This window comes from Heteronotia binoei, chromosome 2, assembly GCF_032191835.1.
Source record: "Heteronotia binoei isolate CCM8104 ecotype False Entrance Well chromosome 2, APGP_CSIRO_Hbin_v1, whole genome shotgun sequence".
In the NCBI taxonomy this organism is placed as follows: Eukaryota; Metazoa; Chordata; class Lepidosauria; order Squamata; family Gekkonidae; genus Heteronotia; species Heteronotia binoei.
In genome coordinates this window covers 61,941,509-61,954,296 of record NC_083224.1, presented here as the reverse complement: position 1 = coordinate 61,954,296, position 12,788 = coordinate 61,941,509, and the positions used below count along the sequence as shown (strand labels likewise).

The window sequence follows — 12,788 nt, the reverse complement described above, 5'->3', positions numbered from 1 at the left end:
AAAGGAAATGCTTGGGGGAGAATGGAATGACCTCCTAGGATCCAACTTCGCAGAACATGCAAATATCTGTAATTGAGCATGGCCTGCTGTTTTTTAAAGGCCAAACACAATTTCATAACTTGGCAGGACATACATACTTCTGGGGCATGTATGAATTTGGGATGAACAGTGAGTAGTTATGGCATTCTATCTCCCAAAGCAAATTTTAGTTTTTTAAAAATGGCAGGCAGGATTTAGTTCCTGGAATTTCAGTGTAGTGAATAGTTTGGCTACTTAAAAGCATGGAGGTGCCCTCTGATCTGTGCCACTGAAGGTCATAAGCTTCTTATTCAGGAGTGATGCTGCTGCTGTTCAGATTTCTCATTGTTATCATAGATCAAACTATTACATAATTATAATAAATAAACCCAGTTTAAAGAAGGTGTAACCATGTAAAAATTGTGTTTCCTAAAATTAACTTTTTATGAAGATGCAAAATAAAGCTACTTTCAGTATCTCTCAGTTCCTATGTTTTCCAAAAGCAAGAAGAAAACCTGCTATTTTTAAACTTTGGTATACAAAAGAGAACTTTTAATGGTAGATAAGGGTATAGAGATTTAGGCAAAAATGAATTCATTAAAACCTTTTAATTAATTAATATTTGAGTAAATTAGTTCACCCTGCTTTTGTAGAACATGGAGACAATGGGCGAGCTTTACTCAAAGCTTTACAAAGAAGCTGAAAAGATCAAGAAATGGAAAGTAAGCATAGAATATGAACTAAAGGAAAAGGAAAGAAAATTGCATGAAAATAGAAAGATGATAGAAGCACTACGTAAAGCTATTCAAGAGTTGCAGGCAAGTGTTTTACAACATTTTGGAATATCTAAGTTTAAAATAAGAATAAAATCTTATAAAGTAATATTTACAAATGTTATTTTTTTTAAAAAAAATAATCCATGCAATTACTAGTTTGAAAATACAATGATCGCATTACTGAAGTCTATTTAATCTAATTGCTAAAATCTAATACATGAACCTGTTGAGAAACTGACAACACTTTTACATTTGAAATTTGTTCATCCATGTTTTTTGTATCTGTATATTTGGAAATTCAGTTTGAAAATGAAAGACTAAGCTTGAAACTGGAAGATGAAATGCAGGAGAATAAAGGTCTTCTAAAAGAGTAAGTAATGTTTATAGGATAATTATGTTTTGCTTATATCTTTAGGCAATGATTCCCCACTAGCCTTGTCCTGGTCTCAGAGTCCTCTTCTCTGCAGGGCTTCCTTCCAATTTTGCACAGGCTGCCCCGGGGCTGCAACTCACTCCACCTCTTTCATGCAGTAAATAAGATCCTCTAAAAACTGGTTTCAGCTTGCTGTGCCAAAGAGTCGGAGTGAGTTGCAGCCCCGGGACAGCTTGTGTGAAATCTGACAGAAGCCCTGCAGAGAAGAGGAGCATGAGACTGGGACAAGGCTAGTGGGGAATTGATTGTACTCATATATCACATCCTTCGAGAAACCCTATAAGATAGCTCACTATCTTTTTTTCCACAGATGAGGAACTAGTTAGTCAATACTACATACAGCAGTGTCTGTTGTGGGGAAAGGAAGGGAAGGAGATCATAAGCTGTTCTGAGACCCCAAGTGAAGGAGGGGTATAAATCCAATCTCCTCCTCCTCTTTTTCTTCTTCCTCTTCGTCTTGCACTACAGTCCCTGGCTATTGCTAAGCTTTTTGCCATATGTACCCTGGGAGGCAGGGATGAGCACTGTTTGGGCACAGTCTGTCACTCCCATGAAACACAGGGACAACTCCTCCTATTCCTCCTCCTGCAGGAAACCTGGCAAGGACTGGGACACCTCCAGTACCTTGGCCACAAGTGCCTGGAATAAGCCTGTGGCAAGGCAGAATGTTAGCAGCACCTTCTACAGAATGGAGATAATTTTGGAGGTGGCTCTGCAGTGCTAGGCTGAGCTCCTTCCAGAAGGCTTGGATGGCTGTCTTGTCTGGGTGAAAACCAGATGTCAGCTGCAAGGTGTTGGTGTGCTCACAGTAGTGTCTGACATGGTGCTTCCTGCAGTGTCACTATGCCAGCCAGACGCAAAGGTGGAGCAGCCAGATCCTTGGAATGGGTAGCAGAAGTCACCATCTGTTTGCAGGCCATTTGGTGGCTACAGGGAGGGGAACTAGTTAGGGGAATGGTTCATGTTGGAGGGCCTTCCTGCACTCCAGGGTCCATGCAGACCTAGCCCCACGCAGACCTAGCCCCACAACCTACTGCAGTCACTAGGAAGGGGGTGGCTGTGCCCCAGAGATGCCTTGCTCCTTTTTTGTGTTCATCCTGTAGGCACTGGGGGACAGGGATGCATTCTGAGGTCCAGTGGCTCCCATGGTATTTGGCCCCACACTCACATGACTGCACTGGGCGCTAAGGGTGGTGATGCCCCCTGCTAGCTCAGTTGGACCCAAGTGAAGAAGGTGCGGCTGTATGGGCTTTTGGTGGAGTATGCTAGTGTAGTTCTTGCCACTTCCAGGGGCAGCTTTGCTACCACTTGCTGCCATGCTTTGTGGTAGATACCATGTGTCATGATGGGTAGCTGTTGCACTGAGGTCCTGTGTACTGGGTGTTCAACATCATGGTTGTTTGCACCCCACCAACCAAACTGCAGCAGTGAGCCAAGAGAAAGTGGTCAGCAAAGCGGTGCCCACAACTACTACTACTATTGTTGCTGTTGTTGTTGTTAATTAATTGCCCCATCCTGGCTCACACTAGGCTCTGGGGTTACTGTCTATTACTATCTCTCTCTTTGGAGACAGACAGCAATAGAGATGGGGGAGACTTGTCTTAGCAGTAGTATGTGCAAAAAGGATCTAGGGGTCCTAGTGGATCATACGCTGAACAGTCAACAGTGTGATGTGGTGGCTAAAAAGGCAAGTGCAATTTTTGGCTGTATCAATAGAAGTATAGTGTCCAGATCACATAAAGTGATGGTATCACACTTTACTCTGCTCTGGTAAGACCTCACCTGGAGTATTGTGTTCAGTTTTGGGCACCACATTTTAAGAAGGATATTGTCAGAACTTGTAACTTTCATATATGCTGTGAGCCACACTGACTCCATATTGCAGGCCCCCACTAACACATGATGCTTTGCCTCTGTAACTAACACCAAATGCTTTGCATTTCAAACACCCTGTGATCCTTGGAGGGTGACAGATAACCTCTGGTCAACATCTGCAGATGGCCGTTTGAAGCCAGGCCGAACAGGCCTTCTCAGCGGGAATGCATCCTCCCTTCTGATAACGATCCCTGAGAATGAGACACTTGTCTGTACCCTGTGTGAAAGATGGTTTTATTGTTGCTGTCCTAACCACATAAAATGTAACTAGATGCCAGGCCTAGGCATCAGTGTTATCTTGTAGCTTCAGCACTGTAGTTCTCGAATAAACGCCTATACTTTGTAACAAGTTTGGACTCTGTTTGATGTTCTGCCAGTTCTGACAGATATAGACAAGCTGGAATGGGTCCAGAGGAGGGTGATGAAGATGGTGAGGGGTCTGGAGACCAAGTCCTATGAAGAAAGGTTGAAGGAGCTGGGCATGTTTAGCCTGGTGAGGAGGGGGCTGAGAGATGATATGATTACCATCTTCAAGTACTTGAAGGATTGTCATATAGAGGATGGTGTGGAATTGTTTTCTGTGGCCCCAGAAGGTAGGACCAGAACCAGTGGGTTGAAATTAAATCAAAAGAGTTTCCGCCTCAACATTAGGAAGAACTTCCTGACCGTTAGAGCGGTTCCTCAGTGAAACAGGCTTCCTCGGGAGGTGGTGGATTCTCCTTCCTTGGAGGTTTTTAAACAGAGACTAGATGGCCATCTGGCAGCAATGAAGATCCTGTGAATTTAGAGGGAGGTATTTGTGAGTTTCCTGTATTGTGCAGGGGGTTGGACTAGATGACCGTAGAAGTCCCTTCCAACTCTGTGATTCTATGACTGTGGGCATGGGGCATGTTCATGGATCTGCATGTGACATGGGCAGGGCCTGCTGATTGATATGTTGCTCTCTGTGCCCTCCCCCATCCCAAGTTTCTTCACCTTGATTTTCCCCACAGAGTATGGAGCATCTTGGCACTGTCTTTTGAGATAGGCTGTGGAAGGCAGATTGTTTGTCCTCTGGCCCTTAGGCATTGAGGACTCCCATGGCAAGAGGTTGTGAATGAGGTGTCACAGTGGGTGGACCTCAAGTTGAATGGGGGATGGTGGGACTGTGAGAGTTACAGTGCATCATGTCCCTCTTCTGGATGGTGTGGGGATTTAAAGCCACTGCCAGACCCATGGTTATGAGGCCCACATAACACATCCTTTCTGTCCGCTCATTCATATGGACCACCATCAAGAGGGAGCTGCTAGAGACCTGGTGCAAGGGGAACAATGGCATTTCCTGAGGCCAGCAGTGCTTGGATGGCCTTGTGGTGACTTAGAAGGTGGCTGCTGAATACCTTGAGAGACTGATGGCTGTTGCTGGGGCATGGAAAAGTGACAGGTGCACATCAAGGGCTGCTTATAGACCTGGGGAGTGGGTTATGTGGGCCACATGCGTTTCCATAAGCAGATTAAATTGGTGTTCATCATGTTATGCTATACTATTCTGACAGGTCAGAAAGTCACAGTAGTTGTTATAAGATACTTCGTAACTTCTACTTTGACTTTCAGTGCTGTCAGACCTGGAGGGAGGAAGACATGATACTAAATTTTGGACCTTTAGTTTTTATAGAGTTCAGTTAGTTTAAGTGCTTTTGTGGAATTTTCAATTTTGATTACTTATTGTATAAAATATAACATGTATCACAGCTCTAAAAATATAATTATGGATATAACGTCTTTCCCCCTTCAGAACCAATGCTACAAGACGTTGGTGCAACTTGCTTAAAGAAACATGTGCACAGTCACTGGAGAAGTCTAACAAATGTAAATATCACTTGTGCTTTGCATTTTTCAGTGCATTTGTATGCTTTTAAAAAATGTCATTCAAATACTGAGTAAAAAAGGAGGTCCTCATGTAATGGTTTGTCAGCTTTTTTTGTCATGCAGGACTGCCCAGATTGGAGGTCTAGGGGTACAAAATTTCCAGGGTAAGGTTACTCTGTGGGGCTAAGAAACCAAGCAATCTACCTGCCACATTTTACTTTCCTGTAGCATTTGCTATATTTTCCAGTTAAGCAAAGGGTTCCAGTGAGCAGTTATGAATTCATAGGAAGGCTTTCTCCTCTGTTTTTTTAGGGATTGCATAATTCCTCCCCTCTTCCTCTTCCTTCCTTCTTGTTTCTCCTTAAAACATGTATGTGGCGGGGGAGGGGGGAGAGGAATTCTTTTTCCAGACGCCCTTGTCATCTCACATATATGCAGTCAGTACCATCAGCTTTTATCCCCAATGTATAGGCTGTTCCCATCACGTGTAGGAAGGACACCATGCTCGAAAGAGCCTGCAGAATAGTAAGTTACTAAATGCCTGTAAGTGATGGACAATACCTCTGCATTCTTCTCCAGGTCCAGGAAAATGAATCGCTGAGATCTCAATATCCTTTGTGTATTTTTACTAGCTGAAGATTCACTACATTAAATTGGATACAATAGAATATTCTCAATTAAGAATTTCTAAAGACTTCTGGCCTTATCAATAATTAGCCTTTTTATGGGGAAAAATTTATTTAGCCAACAATGAATGAATTTTTTCTATATCACTGAAAATAGAATTGCTATCATGAGATCACTGGATATCTAATATTTGAAAAGGAATTTGTTCAGGAATAAGTCATATTAAAAATATTAGTAGCAGTAGCAACCCTTCTCTCTTTTCCTCTTTTCCCTGTCTTTTAGAGTTTGTCCTTAATTAAGAAGATTCCATGTAGTCCAGCATCCTGTTTCCTACAGTGAGATGCCCCAGAAAGCTGACTAGCATAGGATGGAGGCCAAAGCTCAGTTGTTCTACCCCTCCTGGCAACCAATATTAACAGTTGAAGCAGGCCTAATATACCTGTTCTTCATTAATTTGTCTCTTATGTTAAAACTATGTAAGCTAGTAGCTATCTCTACATTATTATAAGTGAATTTCATAACAGAATCATGTGTTTTCTCAGATGTTAATCTACTGCTGATCAGCTTCATTGGATGCCTTTGAGCTGTAGGGCTTTTTTTGTAGCAGAAACTCCTTTGCATATTAGGCTACACTCCTCTGATGTAGCCAGTCCTCCAAGAGCTTACAGTAGGCCCTGTAAGAAGAGCCCTGTAAGCTCTTGGAGGATTGGCTACATCAGGGTGTGTGTGTAGCCTAATATGCAAATGAATTCCTGCTACAAAAAAGCCCTGAAATTATAGGAGGAAGAAAAAGTTCTATACTATTTCTCAAGTGTGGGCCCCATCTGCAGATATCTAAATCTGTGGGTCAGGGCCACATTGTCTAAACAAAACAAAAAAAAACCACTTTGGGAGGTTTAAATTTCCCCTAAAATAAAATAGTATTCTGTGAAAGCACAGAGAATACCTTTTCCTTTGTACCTTCAGCATGATGGAGCACAGGAGCCATATTTAGCCTGGCGACAATGGCAGCAAAGCAGCCTGGGGGCCACAGCAGGCCCAGTAGAAGTGTCAATAACAGTGAAGCAGCCTAGGGGCTGTGCCAGGTCTGGCAGCAGCTGCAGAAGAGCCTAGGAGCCACACTGGGCCTGGCAGCAGTTGCAAAAGAAACTGGAAACCACACCTCACCCAGTGGTGGCTGTAGGAGATCCCCCAGGAATTGCCACTGCTGCAGGAGTGCCTGGGAGCCATGCTATGCCTAGCACCTGCTGCAGAATGACTCCATGGCTACACTGGCCTGGTGATAAAGTGCAAGGGGGGATGGGATCCCCCGCCGCCCCCCCCCCCCCCGCAAGTCTCACAGGCTCTCAGTTGTAATTTCTAATTCTCAACATGGTCCTAGATACTGGTAATTAAATCCACAAAAGGACCATTTACAGAGAAGGTGTTTTTCAATAAACCCAGCAAAATGCCCATATTTGCATAAAAGACTGTAGCAGGGCAAGAAAGGAGAGAGAGAGGGAAGGAGGGAGACCATGCTGGCAAGACAAAAAGAGATGAGGTGAGTAGGGGGAAGAAAACAGAGAGAGAGAGAGAGAGAGAAAGGGACCATCTGTGCTGGCAAGAGAGATGGAGGAAGGAGAGAGAGAGACACACACCATAGCTCCAAGAGTGAGGTAATAGAGAGAATTTTGGAGGAAAAAATCTCTCTGCCTCAACTGTGCTGCTGCCCTCCTCCTTCCCTCCATCTGCAAATCTCTTGCTGCACCCAGCTATTGTGGTGTCTGGGCCTGAGGTGCTAGTTCCATCAACTGACCAGCAGCAGTAGCAGAACGCAGTTTTCGCTCTGTGCTGTGATCTGTCCCAAACTTCTGGTCACTGAGAAAGCACAATCAAGGACAGAACAGAGGGCAAACAAAAAAGCAACAGTAGTAGGGTGTGAGTGAACAAGAAGAGAGCAAGTAAAGGTGAAGGGATGATATATCCCCTCTCTTGTGAGTTCTCAGGTCCCTGTCTTACCATATATAATTCTGTAACTTCTGTTAACTCCTTAATCATGAAGAGGCTCCAAACACATTAGCTCAGGGGTGTTGAACGAGGCTTCCCAACCCCCCCGCCCTGGCGGGGGACCCCTGGATTTGCAGCCTCCTCTCCCACTCTCCAAATATCCGGAAGCAGGGGGGAGGGGAACGGCGGTTCCCCCTCACAGCGCCCGGCCGCTGCCGCAGCAACACCAGCACCGCCACCACCACCAGCGCTGCTGGCACAGGCAGCAGCCGCCGCCATCACTGCCGCTGCGGCCCGAGCTACAGGCTGCCTGAGGAGAGCGGCAAAGGGTCTCCTCTCCCTCTGTCCCACCAGGCCCCGGTCACTCTGCAGTTCATCCTCTAGTATGAACTACAGACCCCAGCATGCTGCGCGACTTTGGGAGGATAAAAGGGAAATAGCCCTCCTCCTCTTCCTGGCCACCCTAAGAAAGGAAGGGAACGATCTGAACGTGTCAAATGAATAGAGGAGGAGGAAATATCTGGAAAGACACCCAAGCGTGCCCTTGCTCACCAAAACAGATCTGAAGACAGGTCTGTGCAAAATCTGTCCGACACCCGATGCAAACTCAATGACGCTGGAAGCGCACGCTTTTGCCAACCGGTGCATGTATTCAAGCGGCGCCAGTCAGGCTTTCACAAATGCAGTCGCAATGGAAGCAAGCTGCAGAACAATTCCGGGTCTGCGGCTAGGGTTGCCAATCCCCAGCTGGGGGCAGGGGATCTCCCGGTTTGGAGACCCTCCCCTCCGCTTCAGAAAGCGGGAGTGGGGAGGGAACTGACTGCTGGGCATTCATTATTCCCTATGGAAACCGATTCCCAAAGGGAATAATGGAGAATTGATCAGCGGGTATCTGGTACTCTGGGGAGGGCCTGTTTTTTGCGGTAGAGGCACCAAATTTTCAGCATAGCATCTGATGCCTCTCCTCAAAAGACCCTCCAAGTTTCAAAAAGATTGGACCGCGGATTCCAATTCTATGAGCCCCCAAATAAGGTGCCCCTATCTTTTATTAATTCCATGGAGGGAAGGCATTGAAAAGGTGTTTGGTCCTTTTCAATGTGATGGACAGAACTTCCTTTGGAGTTCAACTATGCTTTATTTATTTATTTGTTTAATTTATTTTATGATTTGTATCCCGCCCTTCCCACAAAAGTGGCTCAGGGCGGCTCACAACAGACAATAAAACAAAATTTAAATTAACATTTACATATATAAACAGTTAAAATAGTCAAAACATTTAAAACCTTAAAACATCAAGTCTTATAACAATATAAATAGCAAGAGTCTAGTAAGCTACATTAGTTTCCCATCTCAGTTAGCTGTAAGCTAGCCGGAAGAGGGTTGTCTTACAGGCCCTGCGGAACTGAATAAGGTCCCGCAGGGCCCTCACCTCTTCCGGCAGCTGGTTCCACCATGTAGGGGCCTTAACAGAAAAGGCCCTGTCTCTAGTTGATTTAAGGCGGACTTCTTTTGGCCCAGGGATAGCGAGAAGGTTTTGAGTTCCCGACCTCAGTACTCTCTGGGGAACATGTGGGGAGAGACGGTCCTTCAGGTAGGCAGGTCCCAGGCCATATAGGGCTTTAAAGGTAATAACCAGCACCTTGTACCGGACTCGGTATGTTATTGGGAGCCAGTGCAGAGCCCGAAGACCCGGCCGAATGTGCCCCCATCTTGGGAGGCCCAATAACAGCCGGGCCGCGGCGTTCTGCACCAGCTGCAATTTCTGAGTTCGGTACAGGGGCAGCCCCATGTAGAGGGTATTGCAGTAGTCCAACCTCGAGGTGACCGTAGCATGGATCACTGTTGCTAGGTCGTCGCAATCCAGGAAGGGAGCCAACTGCCTTGCCCGCCTAAGATGAAAAAACGCGGACTTGGCAGTGGCTGCTATCTGAGCCTCCATCTTTAGGGAAGGCTCCAATAGTACCCCCAGGCTCTTGACCCTATCCGCCGCCATCAGCGGCGCGCCGTCAAAAGCTGGCAAGGGGATTTCCCCTCCCGGTCCCCAACGACCCAAGCAAAGGACCTCTGTCTTCGCAGGATTTAATCTCAGTCCACTCAGTCTGAGCCACTCAGCCACGGCCTGTAGTGCCCGATCCAGATTTTCTGGGGCGCAGACCGGTCGGCCGTCCATAAGCAGATAAAGCTGGGTGCCATCAGCATACTGGTGACACCCCAGCCCATACCTTCGGGCAATCTGGGCAAGGGGTCGCATATAGATATTAAATAACATCGGGGAGAGAAGCGCTCCCTGGGGCACACCACAGTCGAGTGTGCGCCTCTGCGATAGCTCCCCCCCAATTGCGACCCTTTGTCCCCGACCTTCAAGGAAAGAGGAAAGCCACTGCAAGGCCAACCCCTGAATCCCCGCGTCGGCGAGGCGGCAAGTCAGTAGCCAATGGTCGACCGTATCGAACGCCGCCGATAGGTCCAACAACATCAGCACTGATGTTGTCACATCCTTGCTCCTGGCTCCACCCTAATGTCTTCTGGCTCCACTCCCAAAGTCTCCTGGCTCCACCCCCAAATTCCCAGATATTTCTTGAATTGGACTTGGCAACCCTATGTTGAACTCTTTTGTTATGAGGGCCGAATCTGACATAAATGAGACCTTGTTGGGCTGGGCCATGTTGGGCCGGGCCATGTGTGTACCTAATTAAGATTAAGTAGCAGAGATATAAACTTTATAAAGGACACAGACAAACATAATTAAAGTTGTTTTTTAAAAAATCCCCAAAAAACCCTTAAAATAAAACATGCTTAAAACATTAGCACTCATTGATCTTAAAGGTGCTTTCTTTGTATCTCTCCCATGGGATCCAGGGAACTGGGCAAAGGATGCTCTGACTCTTTCCTTCCTTCCCCAGGGGACCAGGATGGGGAGGAGTCTCAGCCAACAGAAGAGAGGCTTGGCTCAGTAGCTTTGCTGTGGAATTGAGAAAGCCTGGCAAAGCAAGCTCTGCCTCCCTCTCCCTTTCTCCCCAAGGAAAGAGCCTCAGCCAATAGAGAAACTAGAGGTTTTGCTCTGTAGCTCCTGTGCAATTGAGCAAGCATTGCAAAGCCAGCTGGTATGCAGAAGGAAGCAAGAGAGAGGGAGAAGGAAGCAGATGACAGCTGGTTGCTTGGGGGTCTGATAGGAGCCCTCCGGGGGCCTGATTTGGCAAGTTCGACACCCCTGCATTAGCTGTTCTCTTTGGTCATTTTGGTCTATTTATCTACCCCATTCCCAGCTTTTTGAGATCCTTTTTGAGAATTTTCTGTCCTTTGTTGTCAATGCCTGAAATTCTATCCTGAAGGCAAAAGGGTAAGAACATAAGAGAAGCCATGTTGGATCAGGCCAATGACCCATCCAGTCCAACACCCTGTGTCACACAGTGGCCAAAAAACCCAGGTGCCATCAGGAGGTCCATCAGTGGGGCCAGGACACTAGAAGTCCTCACACTGTTTTCCCTCCCAAGTACCAAGAATACATAGCATCACTTGCCCCAGACAGAGAGTTCCAACAGTACGCTGTGGCTAATAGCCACTGATAGACCTCTGCTTCATATGTTTATCCAATCCCCTCTTGAAACTGGCTATGCTTGTAGCCGCCACCATCTCCTGTGGCAGTGAATTCCACATGTTAATCACCCTTTGGGTGAAGAAGTACTTCCTTTTATCCATTCTAACCCGACTGCTCTGCAATTTCATTGAGTGTCCACGAGTTGTCGTATTGTGAGAAAGGGAGAATGTACTTCTTTCTTTACTTTCTCTATCCTGTGCATAATCTTGTAAACCTCTATCATGTCACCCCTGAGTCGACTTTTCTCCAAGCTAAAGAGCCCCAAGCATTTTAAGCTTTCTTCATAGGTACATTCTCTTGTTTCTAGTACATTTCCATTCCCTATTCCATCCTTTTAAGGTATGTCTCATTAGATGCTTTCAATTTGTGACTGTGTATTTTGAATATCCCTTGTTGAACTAATTTGAGTGTGATTGCTAGAGTGATGCTCTCCCAAAAAACTACAGCCTCACAATATATAGACAGGTTGCTTTTCAACTAATTTGTATTTCTACCTAACACATTCTACAATTTTCTTATTTGTTTACATATTTTCTAGATCTTAAGGCACGAAAAGACTCTTATTCAATATTGATACACCTAGGGTATTGCTGGTATTGCTTTCTATGATTTTGTGGATTTTGGAGCAGGCAGCTGATGAAAAATGAAGCAGTTCTTCTCATAGGATAGTTGAAGTTTCCAGATTATTAAAGCAACAACCTGACTTCTAGAAATTTAGATTTTCATGGCATCTAGATCAAAAACATATTTTCCATTGGTTGGGCTGCTATTAAAACTAAGGGCATGCCCAGTCAAAAAGTTATCAACTCTGTTGGTTGTGTGGAGTATGTCAGATTAATTTTTTAGTATTTCCATCAGATCTACCAGTATGGCATTCTAGGCAACAATCCAAGGTGCTGCTTTTATAGTATAAAATTCCAGTGTCCTTTGGCATTATTCAACTGATACCACAGAGAATTCTCTTAGAATTTGTACAGCAAGTTCATATGGTGAGGCTATGTAAAGAGGTATTCTGGGTTGGTGTTCTTCACTTAGTAAAGGTTCAAAAAGTTTGATTAATTATTTTGCAATAATGAGCAATCTTTGTTTCTGATATTAGTATTTTTCTCTGAGTTCTTTACATATTAAAAGAAACATTTTGTGTACCATGTTTTAGATGAACATGAACGAGAAGAAACCAGACAAATGTATGTGGAACTTAACAATAACATTGAGGTAATGAAGGCAACAGATTTTAGAATAACATAATAACATAACTGAATACTTTTGGATACTGAGGAATTATTGAAACATTTAAGATAAATAAACTAAATGTTAGACCCGGCCGAATTGGCGCATTATCGGCCGGTCTCGAATTTGGCAAACTTATTGAGATGGCTGTGGCGATGCAGCTACAGAGTTTCCTGGAGGATGCTTCCATTCTTGACCCCCATCAGTCCGGCTTTCGCCCGGGCCATGGGATGGTGCTGGTTGCCCTGGTAGATGATCTTCACTGGCATCTGGACCGAGGCGGTTCGGCGGTACTGATGTTGTTGGACCTATCGGCATCGTTCGATATGGTCGACCATTGGTTACTGACCTGCCACCTCGCTGACGTGGGGATTCAGGGGTTGGCCTTACAGTGGCT

General features: G+C 45.3%; 1 protein-coding gene across 1 annotated transcript in view; it reads left to right on the top strand.

The window, feature by feature from the left end:
- SYCP1 (synaptonemal complex protein 1) overlaps positions 1–12,788 on the top strand; it is a 139,142-nt gene that overhangs the window by 31,587 nt on the left and 94,767 nt on the right. Inside the window, exons 5-8 of the mRNA XM_060232988.1 lie at positions 672–836; positions 1,097–1,164; positions 4,877–4,950; positions 12,318–12,376. Of these exons, the coding sequence (XP_060088971.1) occupies positions 672–836; positions 1,097–1,164; positions 4,877–4,950; positions 12,318–12,376 (366 nt within the window). The remainder of the gene's footprint in view (positions 1–671; positions 837–1,096; positions 1,165–4,876; positions 4,951–12,317; positions 12,377–12,788) is intronic.